At 31.3% G+C, this 15,818-nt stretch overlaps 1 protein-coding gene across 1 annotated transcript; it reads right to left on the bottom strand.

Moving 5' to 3' along the window:
* Positions 1-9,113: 9,113 nt before the first annotated feature.
* On the bottom strand, positions 9,114-12,642 carry LOC143054289 (uncharacterized). Its single transcript, XM_076227245.1, has 3 exons — positions 12,512-12,642; positions 10,953-11,336; positions 9,114-9,489 (listed from the first exon to the last, which is right to left on the bottom strand). Exons 1-3 carry the CDS (start codon positions 12,576-12,578, stop codon positions 9,401-9,403), a joined length of 540 nt encoding a protein of 179 aa, XP_076083360.1. The 5' UTR covers positions 12,579-12,642; the 3' UTR covers positions 9,114-9,400.
* Positions 12,643-15,818: the final 3,176 nt, after the last annotated feature.

Here is a 15,818-nt window from a genome sequence, read left to right as displayed (position 1 = left end):
GGCGACCGTAAAATTTCTTGAGTAATGACCTTAATTTGATTGATTCATAGCCCTGTCTTAGCAACTTTTGAGAAAGCAGTATTCCTCGTATAACACAATCAACGTACTTTGAGCCAGCATTAGAGTTACATATCAATTGAGACACATATACTCTATATGCTGGTGCCGCTGGAAGTTGCTTCACAGAAATGGAAAGTTGACTATTGGAAAGTCAAAATCATCGCGTTTGTCATAAATTTGGGTATTCAACCTACCATCAGTAGTCATTTCGAGAAAAAGGTCTAAATATGAAGTTGATTTATCTGTGTCGGTGGTATCGTTAATCTCAAGAAAATCTGACTCTAGCTCGCTATCAATATAAATTTGAAATCGAAATATTAACCAGTTGCATTCATATACATGTTAAATTCCTGTAGTCCGAAAAAACAAATCCAACTTTATTTAATAAAGTTCATGAGATTTTATTGAAACATGCTTTTGATCATTAACCATCAGACTGAAAGCCACAAAAAATGTCTTTTACGACGGGCATTTGAAACGTTTATTACCTTTTCATGTCATTTAGTCTCTCGTTATTATGACGATAGCAATCAAAACCAAGTGGTAAAAAACACTCTCAAATCCAGAAGACATTTACATCAACATTTATAAATAATAAATTAGAAACAACAGGAACTCCAATAAAAACCGGGGGTGAAATCAGGTGCTGCGGAAAGGTTTTAGGAAAGGTTATAGTTGATCGATTGATTGTTGGTTGCTTAGCGTCCAGTGGCAAATATATCACTAGTTCAGAACGATATTGTAGAAAGATCGCTATAACATGTATAATATAATTAGTCTTACCCTTTTCTCTGTAGTATAATGCAATCTTGTAAAAGATTTTGTTACAAACTGTACCATATAAAAATGGCGATTTCGATGAATGAATCGAAAATCAAAAGAAAAAATACAGATGTTTTGTTTATGTATTGCTATCTTAAATCAAGATTGAAATAGCCTTTTATTCATGATACGAACCCTGCCATATTAGATTTCTTTGAATGATTTGAAAATTGTTCACGATTTTAGTCACCTATCACTCGAAAAAACGCTGTAATATTAGATGTCTGTAAAAAAGGCGTCTTTGTCTTTTAAATTTCTATTTATTTCTGTTCACATCGTGAAGTTCAATATATAGGATTGATCGTGACTTAAAAATATATTAATTCATGTATCTTCAGCTCATATTGAGACATTAGTACAAAGCAAACACATAGCAGTTGATTTATTTTGAATATTTCCGCTTATATGTATGTATTTCAACTTAAATCAAGCATATGTGTCATTAGGCCAAATTAAGAACGAGAAACAGGGAACATGATGTTCATTTGTTTCCAATGTAATGCTGCCCCTTATTCACTAAGAGAGTAAAAGTGACTGCATATGAAACTTGGAAGTGGTAAATGTAATGAAAACCTTGTACTGAGTAACCACTGTTTTTGTGAAATCAAAATCTGAGACCTCATTAAAGACGACAGATATACATCCGACTTTTGCCTAATAAAAGACGATAGGTCTTCCCAAGACAGTTGAGATAACCGAGACAATATTACAAATAGTGCGATCATCATGACAAGTCAGAATCAATTCAATTAGACGTATACGGTGATGTCATAAATCTTTGACGTGATTGAGCATGATACTAGTTTTAACAATTCATAAAAGAGACATCTGGTCAGAAACAAAATATAGTATCAAAGGAAAAGCTTTGACATCTGTTCTTATTGTTGATAGGATATACAAGTACTCGGTCACGTCTACTCTGTGTAGTATTTGGATTTCTATCCATCTGATAAGTTAAGCCTTTTTCAAATGATTTTCATAGTTCGTTCTTTTTTTGTACTGTTACACGACTGTTCGAGGTTAGAAGGAGGGTTGGGATCCCGCTACCATGTTTACCTCACAACATTGTGTATGTATCTGCCTTTTCAAAGTAAAGAGCCTGTAATTCAGGGGTTGTTGTTTGTTTATACATGTGTTACATACTTCATTTTCGTTCATTTTTTAACCATAAATTAGGCCTTTAGTTTTCTGGTTCGAAGGACCTTTTATAGCTGACTATGCGTCAAAAGCTTTGCTTACTGTTGAGACCGTACTGTGACCTATAGTTGATAATTTCGTTGTCATTTGATCTCGAGTGGAGAGTTGTCTCATTGGCAATCATACCACATCTCTTTTTATATTTGAAATGATCTGAAGCTTCAAATTAGTATACATTTATATATCTTTCAATTGATAACAATGCATGGATATTTTTGTAGAAATTTTATATAATATGACCTTTAATTCTATTACTGAAAAGGTTTTAACTTCTTATCTGTTCACTTATGACATTATATAGGAACAATTCTGTTTTTTTTTCAAGATATAATCAGATTATCTAACATACAACAGTACAATCTTTTCGACAGCTAGATTATGCTGCCATTGCTGCTAACCTTAAAGAAGCATACATTGACCTATAATGGTTTACTTTTTTAAAATTGTTATTTGGATGGAGAGTTGTCTCATTAGCACTCACACCACATCTTCCTATATCTAATGAATCAATAATGAATAATCATGACATTGCATCACACATGTTCACAGAAAATAAAGAATTGTAAATATTTATCGAATGTACGAATAATTTTTAACTTGTCTTTTTTTTTTGTTATGAGTGGAAAAGGAAAAACACTAGAATTGTGTGTTTTTTGTAACAGGGTTTTCAGGTTCATAAAAATGAATACCGTTAAAATAAAGTACTTTTTTAGTTTTGGTGCACATATCTGGTTATCAGCGCATTTCTTTTTTTATATGAAATTGTCCGCAAAGCTCTTCAACATGTGTTCACGTCGTACTATTAGGGTATTCAGGATTTTGCATTCAAGCGTCACTGATCAGTCATGTGCAGCTTAAAAAGCACAAAACACAAGATTGCCTTACACATCGTTAATACAAATATTTTAATGTTGTTATAGTTTACGATCTAATTTTGTCAGAATGTACAGCATGCTAGTTTTAAACATTCAGTGAAATGGAGTTATCGCTCTTGTATCATTACATGCGCTTTTGTTTACGGATATTGCAAATTACAGAAACAAAGTAAGGCAACAGTTCTAGACTGCTGTTCAAAAGTCATAAATCATTTGAGAGAAAACAAATCCAGGTAAAAAACCAAAATCAAAGAGAATACATCGACTATAAGAGAAAAAACAACGAAACAACAGAACATTGAAGTGCAACAACAAAAAAAAAAAAAAAAAACTACAATGTACAATGTTGTAATTAAGCTCATTTTGATATCAAAATATGTTGTACACGTTTAAAGACCTTACTGCTGGTACTGATTATTGAGTTCTAGATTATTTAGTGTTTAAACTAAGATAACATAAATACATGCCATCTATTATTAGCTCGTTCAGAAACAATCGTTACGTTGCAGATGATCAGACATCATGTTGGTGCGTGTTGATTACAAAAGTTGTACTTAAATACGTATATTGTTCTTAACACATAACTAGTTGACTTATGAATAATACTGTATGTAACGATAAAATATTGAATAAAAGTAACGACAGACGCCAGACGTTACATATTGATAATACTGCCAATCATATTTTCGTCACAATTAGTTCAGAAGCAATTAAGACATTCTAGATTTGATTTGCTTTCCTGTGTTTAAACGGAGCTTTTAAGCATTGCTGTTGGGCTTCTTCGTAGTGGCCAGATTTTATTGATGGAGGACGCCGGAGTGCTAAGAGGGTTTCAAACTCACAACCTCAGTGTTGACAGACTAGTGATTACAATAGTAACTACTTAGACCATTCGGCCACCGAGACCCCTAGACATTCTAGATAATGTTTTTACAGTCTGCAGTCGTTTAATGTAGATCAGATTCAGTTATATAATATTGTAGATTTCGGATTTTCTTGCCAATTATGGCTTAAACATGTTCGATGATTTTTGGGGTATTTGCTGAAGTTAAGACTGTTTTGAACTAGATTCTGGTAGATTAAAAATATCAAACGTCTATTAAATATTTGTTAAAAAAGGAATAAAGCTTTTTTCTCTATTTGAAATTGGTAATTTTTATGTATCACGAACAGATAATAACTTGCGACTTTCCATGAAGCACAGTATTGATCCGTCTTCTATAATTCAGACATACCTTTAAAGGTCATCAGTCAACTAATTGATTGATTGATAAATTATTTGATGATAAAGTATTGTCACGTCAAGTGTTTGGTTACTGATTGAAACAGTTATGAATTGTGATCCGATTGTAAGATATATTAGCTATTTCTTGGGAAATCTCATTAAATGGTTTGACTAAGCACGTAAAAGACAACAAGGTAGATTTAAAAAAAAAAACAACAGTATAATGCCACTTAAAGGCAGCACTCGCAATCACAAAGTAGAAAGGGATTAATATTAGTTACAAAACATCAATCCACAATAAATAAATATGTTTGAATTAAATGAAAACCAGGAATAATCCACATTGTAAATATTAAAAGAACAACAACAAAACACTGACGGATATTAGACACACTATCTAATTAAAACAGACTATTCCCAATTTCCATTCTCAATTTTATATTCAAGATTTCCAAAATACCGATAGAATTTTACACACATTCATTTTTTTTTCCATTTTAAGTTACCCTTGCTGTTTTTCTAATACCTTTAAAAGCAACTTTCAACCTCAAACCCGTAAGCATATTGTATTGGCTCCTTCGATCGGAGCAAATGTTTTAAATCTCATATAGTTTGGCAGCATTGTTTTTATACATCAACTAAGCATAGAGCATTTAATTTGTGATTAATAAAACTGTAAACTATAGTTTCTTTAATCAACGTTTGATGAACTGTAATGAATAGCTGTCTCATTGGCAATCATGCAGCTCTTTCAAATTTCATATTATCAAAGAAACACGATATGTTGTGACAGCATAAGGCTAAATCGATTTTTTTAATAGGTACAATGCAGGTGGGGTGGCTTCGTACAAATTCATCTATTTACCATTCTATATAGAATAAGATGTTATTGGTCATTTACCTATCAGAGTTGAAATAACAAAGACACAAACAATTAACGTCACCTTCAACAATAAGAAAAAATGCATCATATCGCCTATGAAATGCTACGGCATGAGAAATGTCAACAATTCAAGCAAGAAAATAAAAAGACCTCATTCATTACTATATAATTACGATAAACAGTATGACATGTTTGAGCTTAGCCGAAATAGTAGAACACCCATTACCCCAAGGGATATTCAAACATTAAAAGATGATAAAATCAATACGACTGAAAAAAAACCTCTTACGTATTCATGTTTTATTTTCCATTTTGTTTTTATATCTAAGTAGTGTTCATCGCGTTGATATTTTAATTATTCTCGAAAGAAATAGAGACTGATGTAAGAGTCTAAGAATGGACAATTACCCGACCAGAAGATACAGTATTTTGAGTGTATCTAATAATTAATTATAAGTATTCTTTTCTACGTTGTATTTTTTTTTATATATTACTCAAACAAGGAAATAACAAATGGCTTATATATTGTTGATATTACACAAAGTGTTGACGCTTACCCCCAATTGCATTGTCTAGTCGTTATGTCGTCCCCCAAATTCCGTCCCCATTTCACGAATGTGATCCATCGAATTAGACTTAACACCGGGTTGGTACAAATATGAGCAACACGACGGGTGCAACGTTTGAAGCAGAATCTGATTTCCCTTCCGGAGCACATGAAATCATCCCCATTTTTTGTCTGGGTTCGTGTTGCTTAGTCTTCATTTTTTCTATATTGGATTTTGTGTACTATTGTTTGTCTGTTTTTACTTTTTTAGCCATGGTAAGTTTATTTTCGGTTTATGAGAGTGACTGTCCCGCTGGTACTCATTTCTACTCTCTTCCTTGCTATAAATGTATATATAATATTGTGCAGTTCTTGATATATGTAAATACAAAAAAAAAAAAAAAAAAAACACTATATGAAATGACATCTAATTTCTGTAATAATTTGTTGTTTTAATGTTGGAATACATGTTTATAATGTTCCTATACTACTAATGGATTACAGCAGATGTAGTTAGATTAGTCATATTTGGGTTACCCAGTATGGCGTGTCTTTGTTACTGACTGTTTTATTATTTTTTCTTCTTGTCGTTATCTTTAATAGTGTTTTGCCGTTTTCAGTTTTCTTTTTGTCTTATGCGTTTTTAATGTTTCTTTTTATCTTTTTTCTTTTATCCATCTGTTATACAAGTGAGAAGTTTAGCAAGCTATAAAAGGAGGTTTAATATACCATTTTCTACAAAAGAAAATCCCTGCATCAAGTCAGGATTATTATAGTTGTTATCCATTCGTTTTTAAGTTTGCCTTTCGATTAAGGACTTTCTGTTTTGAAATTTCCTCAGAGATCATTATTTTTGTGATTTTACTTTTATTTCCAACTAGTATTCATTAATTTCTGCTCATTTCTATTAACGCATATAAATGTTACATTAATGACCAAGAAAACAATGACGTCAGTTTAATAAAGGATCTGCTTATCCTGCCTGAGCAACTGAAATTGCCACCAGTTGTTGGTGGTGTTTCGTGTTGCTTTGTCTTGAGTTAGCTATGGTGTGTTTTTTAATTATCATTTCTCTGTTTCTCTTTTTCTTTGTCAGCCATGGTGCTGTCAGCCATTTTCGGTCTATGAGTGTGAATGCTCTTGTATTTTTCGTCCCTCTTTTACTAGTACGTTAAACCGAGATGGTTTAAGAATCATATTGTTGCAGGATTTTCTTGTTTGTGACTTAACACTGCCCTTTTATCTTACATGAGTAAAACAATTAGGCTTGCCATTGAGCATTTCTAGCAAAAAAATATTATAACATGGACACAAAAAAAAACTTCTTCTATTTGTTGTACACCAATTCTTGTAGATGTCTTAAGAACAATGAAAGCACGAATTTAAATGTGTAACGAATTACAAATTTCATGTATGGTTATATGCAAATTTTTAGAAATCCACGAAATCAAATATCAACGAAAATGCAAGTTTTCCTCCAACCAGTTAAGTTTGTACCCACGAAAATAAATGAATCCACAGTACTCCATATGTAAAAACAACAATCATCTACATTTATTTTAAATTTTCGACCACCTATAATATTCCGTACGTCGTATATGCATGGTAAGTTACAGATTTGGAAATGTTACGACGTTACGCGCGATGTTCGTACATGTAAGCGTAACACAACGTCGCGAATGTTTCGTAACGTTCAAACCGAACAATTCCACTGAAACCTTGTTTTTAAGCAAGTGCGACATTCTTGTAAGACTCCGCAAAATCGACGGTGCTTTTTAACTACCTATCGAAAATTGATGTATTTTAGTTTTTTGAAAAATTAAGAAAAATAACATTTTAAAAAATCATAAAATTCTACCATTATAAGAGCACTGATAAACAAACAATCGACGTAAATTTGAGTTGAGTTCGTTTTTACGTCAAACAATGTTGTAGGCCTTTGAAAAATCGTTCATAAATTACCATATATTATTTTTCAGGATATTCGTCTTTAAATATATATGAAATTAAGCAAATTAACATTGATGTAATGAATACAAATACTAAACTTTCATCATTTAAGATAAATGTTTTTTGATTCTCAAATCTGGAATCCCAATTTTTCCCCCGTGGGACAAATTTGCCCTTGTAGTATGGAACGCGTTTTTGTTCTATGACGTCATCATAACGTCATAAAAAATGCACAAAAGACTGAAGGATCCATTCTGTTTATAATGGAACAAAAAGTTTTTCAAAATATTAAATAGTTTTGACGAAAATCATAGTTTAGTGGTTACAATAAATGAAATATGTTACGCGGGACAACCTAAAAATCGCCGTTTTTTAAAAATGAAGCTTGTTGCATGCAGCATAAAACATAGTTTCAACAATTATTGTTTTAGTTTTTTTTTTAAATGCGTACAATAGCAATGAATATGGTATCACAAAATTATATATTTTGGACTTACATCTTGCCAACTACACCGAATTTCCAATGAGGTACGAACATCGCGCGTAACGTCATCAAAACAAATTTATAAAATAGAATTAATTGATTAAGAAGACAACTCAAGATAACAAACAAAATCTGAGGGATTTGTATGATCTCCAAACAACACGTGGTCGGCTGTATTGAAAGGTTGAGCCGCTACTGGTACAATGTATGCATTCATCATCGGCCATGCGGTCACACCGGTCGAAATCTGATAATCCTGAATAAAGTAAAGAAAAAAAAACGAACTCCAAGGAAAAGTCAAGATTGAAATTCATTTATCAAATGGTTAAATCAAAGTTCCGAAAATCATCAAACGAATGGAAGCCAGCTGTTATATTCCTGACTTAGTACATAATTATGTAGAAAATCGTGCATTTAACCTGTACATAATGGAAACTGTAGGTAAAATTACAAAGTAGAGTGACACATATCCTCTATTATCTTCAGATCTAGGTTTGTGTAGCTAAGGTTGAAGATTCCTTTGTTGTGTTTTATGTACTACTGTTTGTATGTTGGTCCTTTTCGTTTTTAGTAATGACGTTGTCAGTTTATTTTCGACTTATGAGTTTGAATGTCCGTATGGTATCTTTCGCTTTTCTTTTGAGACTACGACAAAATGTGAATTGAAAGGCAGTAAATCATATATATATCGTAACGGTCAACCGATTATTGATGGTGATCATTAAATTTATATAGAGTCTATTCGGTTGATCTTTATCATTACGTATAGGAGTAATTTTGTGTGAGGGCCGGCGTTCCACACATTGGGAAAAACACGCGTATGACATATTAATAAGATATGTTAACAATATACGACGGACATAGCACTGCTGCCTAATGGGAAATTGATAACTTGACAGTTGAAATCATCTCTGTCGTTATATACTTTAACTTAAAGTCGCCTAGTTGTGATCATGTATCGATGTTCAAATAATGTACTCAATTAAAGAAAGAAAACAATAGATTACAATTACATTCTCAATAAAAAAAAAATGTACAATGTAAATCGTTAAAATATAAAAAAAATAAAATATCACAGATATTTTGATAAATAATTATAAATAGACAGAGAGAAAAATAATTAAATGCTTAAAACAGATGCAATCGCACAATAATTGTTCCACCGTAATAATAAGCAATGGCATATATGATAAATTAATGAAAGATATCTGATGTTTACAATGCAATTTACACACACGGTAATCACATAGCCACTATCAAACTACAAAGTTTAACAAATTCAACATTTCGCATTGTCTTTGAAACTGTATGCTTGACCTTTTATTCCTGGGATGAAATATCTTTGTTTCTAATTACACTAATACAAATTGATCTTTGCCAGCAAAAAAGCTGTGAGGTACAGTAAAGCCGATTCCGAATGTCTGATAGATGAGTTGTTTTTGCCCTCTGCAAAAGAAAAAGTCTATATTACTTTGTAATCAATCATTTTAGGATGAGGACGAGTTCTTCTCAATGTTAAATTCATCTACCCTATCAAATGTTGATACAACACAAGAACCATGAAAACGAAAATTGAAAAACTTTCTTACTATTGAACTTTTCTTTTGAAATAATCAACTTTAAAACTTGGAATATCTATCTCTATCTTGGAATTATCAACTTTAGTCTTTTATTTGTTTATTTTAATCTTGAAATTATTAAATTTAATCTTAGAAATGATTGATGTTTTACATCTAGATTATAATTTATTGTGTTTCACAATATTTAGTTATAGTTTGCATCAAAATATTTGGAAAAATGTAAAGGACAAATATGCATGTATTTTGAGTCCTGTAGAGCTTCACGTAATTCCAAAATGTAAGTTGATAATTTCATGAGTAATGTTGATAATTTCAAGATTAAAGTTGAATTACAAGATTTAAGTTTGAAATTGCAAATTTAAAGTTGATAATTCCCAGGTTTAGGAAAAACAGATAATCAAATTATGACCCAAAGACGCCTGCTTAAATTTCAGTGATTGTCTTTTTCCTTATAAATAGATGTTATAACTGCTTGAAATTAAGAAAGCAGGCAATCAAAATTGGAACCTGATACGAACAATGCTTGTTACTGTACTTTTCAGTTACAAGCCTATATTTGAATTGAGCTATAGCATTTAAAATTGAAACTTAATAAAAGAAAAGTGTTTAGTAACATTGTACTGTGAAACGAAACATATTTATTTCATTCAATGATTTGTATATCAAACTTCATTAACTTGTTATTTGTTAATACATTTTATTTTTGTTTGTTCCATTACAGCACAGTTTTTGACATAAGATATATTTAATCCTCAGTGTAAAAGAGGGACGAAAGATACCAAAGGGACAGTCAAACTCATAAATCTAAAACAAACTGACAACGCCATGGCTAAAAATGAAAAAGACAAACAAACAACAGCACACACTACACAACATAGAAAACTAAAGAATAAACAACACGAACCCCACCAAAAAAAGTAGGGGTAATCTCAGGTGCTCCGGAAGGGTCAGTAGATCCTGCTCCACATGTGGCACCCGTCGTGTTGCTTATGTGATAGCAAATCCGGTAAATAGTCTAATTCGGTAGGTCACATTCATGAAAGTGAAGGGGATTGTAGTTACGACGTAAGGAACATATCCGATATGTAAAAGAGACGAAAGATACAAGATGAACATTCAAACTAAGTTAACGAAAATCAACTAAATGACTAAAAGAAGACCAATAGACAAACAATAGCACACGGAACATACCATAGATATTAAAGACTGAGCAACACGAACACTTGTGTTGATTTCAGATGTTCAACAAGTGTAAGCAGATCATTTCCCCATGTAGCACCCGTTGTGTTGCTCATGTTAGTTATTACTTTTAATGCTTAACGTTCATACCTCTCCAATCGACTGTCAGCGTATCGCTATAGCTACCTTTGACTGTATCGAATTCACATTTGTAAACTCCATTGTCAGATTCCTTGATGGTACTTGAATGTAAGTTTAAAACTAATTTAGCGGTGTTTAAATCTGAACCAACATTAGAAGATCTTGATGGAAGGTCTGTGTCGGGAAACCATTTAGTACAATTCTTTTCGCCTTTCTTATGAACATCAACAATATCCAAATAACTTCCATTTATTTCTTTTGAAAACTTAATCAAATAGACAATATTATTTTTATAATCGGCAAGTTGGCAACTTATTGAATTAAATGTATTTGAAAACTGGATATTAACTGCTCTGTTTCCCGATCTTGTTTTGACTTGAACATTTGCTTCAGCTGAAAGGTAAGCAACAAAATTGAAATAATGATTGTATAATTGACAAGAATGTAGATGGAGTAATTATGATTTTCTGTCAATTTATATATCAAAAACTAGATACTGGTACATTGCTAAGGGTATTAAAACAAGGTAGCACAACCGCGAATTTCAAAATGATTACACATTTTAGTGATCTACTCAATGTTCAAGTTAACTTTTGTGTGTTTGTGTTTTAAATATCATGTTCTACCAAAACTGATTAATCCTGAGCTGTAAGTTATAAATTGTCTAAACATATGAACTTAATTGCATGTTATTGTGGTTAATTTGTTTCAGTTATGTGCAAACAAAAAGAACACAACCAAGGCTAAACAACCTTCAATTTAAAAAAAAAACAGATGTCGATCAGACATCCAAAGTTCAAATGAAGAGGAGGAAAGGCATTGCAGGCAACCGTACGGCTCTCTAAATTGTGAGGAAAAAAAAAACAATACCGTTTATTCGGCTTTAGAAGGGCCCGACATGAAAAAAAATTCTATTGAGAAAACTCAAGATCTAATTTATAACAATATAAATTAACGAAAATCAAATATGACAGACACTACACTACGGGCTCAGTACATGACAAACATATACTTATTTTAACCAATGACTTTGTTTATTGCATAGTTAAAAATCAAGAAGGTTTATTTTGTACATATTTATTGAAAAGTTTAGTACTTCTCGTTTTAGCATTTACCTCTTTATTTTGTTTTATTAAATTCTTTTGCCGGGAACATATCACACTTTGTAAGATTAAAAATATCTCAATCTGTCAGAGCTTTGCATGTTGAAAGATAAAGGAATTTTAAAAATATAACTGTGTGTTTTACTATTCAGCTTAAAGCCAATCTTAATTAATAGAATTACGTTATTTGGATAGAGATAATGTTTGTTAATGACGAAACATATTATTGAATGTACAATTGTGTGAACCAAAATATAAACCTTTTCATTTGAATTAAATCTATTTTTGATTAAACAATTATCAAAAACATGATATTTTTTCACATACGAGAGAGGGTTGTTTGTAAAATAAGTAAAGATGTTTTTCATTCGAAAAGAAAATATGGTGAAATATATAAATCAGTAAACCTTAATAAACAACCAAAATATTACACACATCTAAGGGTTAAACTATTGAGTGACTTACTTGTACATGTTGTAAAGAATGTATAAACCGTAAGAATCAACACAAAAGTACTCCCATCGAAATTCATGAATGGTAATGCAGAAACAATGTGTTTCAAACACAGTAAGATTAAACAAGTGACGAAAGACGTGTATTTCATAACTTGGAAAACCTGCACATGGATTTTCAATATGAAATCATGACTGCTATTTATATAGATTTAAAATTTCTCAATTTAAATATAGAGCAAAAGTTCCAAGTTAAATATAGAAAATACCATTCCACCTAACATACATACTTTTAAGGTGATAAAAATAGTTTTATACTTAGGTAAAGCAAAAGATGTCATTGTTGTGTAATCAAGCATTTCATTCGGGTGTTATATTTTGATGTGAATAACTCAGTGTTACAGAAATTTTTTTTTTTTATCTCTGTATATTAACAAGTTAAATTGGTTAGATTTAAATATTAAATGTCAGTGACACCCTTTTTTTACAAAACAAAATATGAAAATGATCAAAATATCAATTCTAAACATTTGCATGGGGTGTGCAGTTCAAAGTGAAATAGCCTTTTTTTTTCTAATTGCCAATAGTCTTACTTCAGAAAGACAATTGATAGGTTTCAGATGTAATTGTGTGATAATTTTATCATATGATATTCTGTTGTGTAGATTAATGCATTCCTTCAATCATGCAGCGGAATTGTTTTTCTCTTTCCATTGTAAAATAAAAATCTTAAACAACTAAACACATTTGTACATTTTCATGATGATCTCTTTTGGTGTACTAATATCGTAGCATATTCCTAAATTTCTTATGTCCGTGTAAAATAAAATTCTTGGAGAATGATATGGTTAAATAAATTTAATCTGGCTTCACTAGTACCTTTAAGTTGTATGTGCATACAACATTTTAAGTTGTTTTTTGTAAGATTGCCTGAAATTACAAACAAATAGATATAGGAAGATGCGGTGTGAGTGCCAATGAGACAACTCTCCATCCAAATAACAATTTAAAAAGGAAACCATTATAGGTCAATGTACGGCCTTCAACACGCAGCCGTGGCTCACACCGAACAACAAAATATAAAGGCCCCAAAATTACTAATGTAAAACCATTCAAACGGGAAAACCAACCGTCTAATCTATATAAAAAACAAAAACGAGATACACGTATAAATTACATAAACAAACGACAACTACTGTACATCAGATTCCTGACTTAGGACAGTGGCAAATATTTGCAGCGGGATTAAACGTTTTAATGATACCAAACCTTCTTCCTTTTTCTGAAACAATAGCATAACATCAAAACATAGAAAAACATACAATAAAAATAAAGCATGTATAATGTTAAATGTTTTTTTTTTGTTTGTTAATAAAATGTACGTAAAGAGAAAAGTGACGAGTCAACGATATCAAATTAAAACCTGGATTAAAATGCATCGTAAAAGAAATCGTTTGGTTATATTTGGATTTAGAATATTAAGATAGTTGTTTATCTATTTTTAAACAGACGAAGTATTTTATTTTAAAAATACATTGGAAACTAAATAAGCAGGAACTATTAAACAAACAGTACAATATTAATAATATGGCTTTATGCTGATGTCTGGCTTTACTTTTCAATACAATCACGCAATAGAAGTGTATGTATTCTAAATAAATATTAAGCAAAACTAATCTGATACTTCTATGAATCGATTAAAAAGTGATGTAGTATAGCAGATCATAACGTAAATGCATTGAATAGTACAATACAATGATAAATAAAACACAGATACTGGTATAGCAACATTAGTTATCAAAGGTACCAAGCTTATAATTTCACACGCTAGACACACGTTTCGTCTACATAAGAGTCATCAGTGACGCTCAGATAAAAAAGTTTGAAAGCAAAAACAAGTACAAAGTTGAAAAACATTGATGATCTAAATTCCAAAACATTGTGCGAATACGGTTAAGTAATCTTTCCCTGGGATAAGAAAATCCTTAGTATTTTGAATAATGTATATTTTTGTAAATAGCAAATTTATAAAAATGACCAAATAATTGATATTCATGTCAACACCGAAGTGCTGACCACTGGGCTGGTGATACCCTCGGGGATGAAACTTCCACCAGCAGTGGCATCGACTCCGTTGTATTAATAGTTATCAAAAGTACCAAGCTGAATATTTTATACGCTAGACGCGCGTTTCGTCTACTTATGACCATTTTGGATATCTTTGGAGGGTCATTCAACGAAAGGCTAATAGAAATAATATGTCTAAAAAATGAAAGACAAAATACAAACTTAGTGTAGCAAGCGCAAACAGGAAGCTAAACATTGAATCTAAAATCCTTTGCAAAAAGTATAAGAAGGATATACAGCCCAAACAGCCACACTTGTATATATAAATGAACAGTTAAAAGTTTAACATGAATGAACATTCAAATGCAATTGTTACTGTTTCAATCCCATGGAAATACTTGTTTTTGTAAAAATATTATTGAATGTATGTTTTTTTTTCATATGTACTACAAACATAATGACGATACTGATTTACCATTTTTTACTGACCAGCCTTTAGTCTGTTAATGAAATACATGTACCTTACTTGTATAACAGTCATATAAAGTTCCATTACATTGACAAGCATTTGTAAACAAAACAAACAGAAAATACATTTGTAGCTTTCGAACCATTAATGTCATTTTAGCCCGTGAGTCGATGACTCTACTGTACAACTGTACATTGTAAGTCTCTCAGGGCATACACATAACAGTACATAGTAGTTCAGGGTCAGTCAAGTACAATTGGTATTGTAAATACAAACAAGAAGATGTGGTATGATTGTTAATGAGCTATCTCTCAATCAAAGTGACAATGTATAAAAAGTTAACAATTAATGGTCAAAGTACGACGTTCAACACGAAGCCTTGGGTGTCACTGTATAGAAACCAACAAATAAATATCATTGGATAGAATATAAATGCAATTACTGGAAAGATAATGACTATAAAGGGGTATCAAAGACGTATTGAATATAAATTGTATACTCGTGTTTGTTTTCTGTCGTAAACATTTGTGAACCGCAAAGTTTTATATGCTTCTCAACTCATTCAAAATGATAAGCAGTGCATTAACGTTGTGTACTATATTAGATGGTTACTATCATAAATTCACATTCAGCAACTGCATAAAAAACAGCTGTTCATCTAAAGTAGAGAAGTTTTATATCAGTTTTCACATTCTGTTTAAATTTCAAACCTTAAAATAAACTAGCGAAACATTTACCCAAACTCAGAAGGAATAATTAAGCAACAATAACGTAAGGTACATAT

The sequence above is a fragment of the Mytilus galloprovincialis genome, chromosome 12, assembly GCF_965363235.1.
Source record: "Mytilus galloprovincialis chromosome 12, xbMytGall1.hap1.1, whole genome shotgun sequence".
Classification (NCBI taxonomy): domain Eukaryota; kingdom Metazoa; phylum Mollusca; class Bivalvia; order Mytilida; family Mytilidae; genus Mytilus; species Mytilus galloprovincialis.
This window is presented reverse-complemented; position numbering and strand designations above follow the sequence as displayed.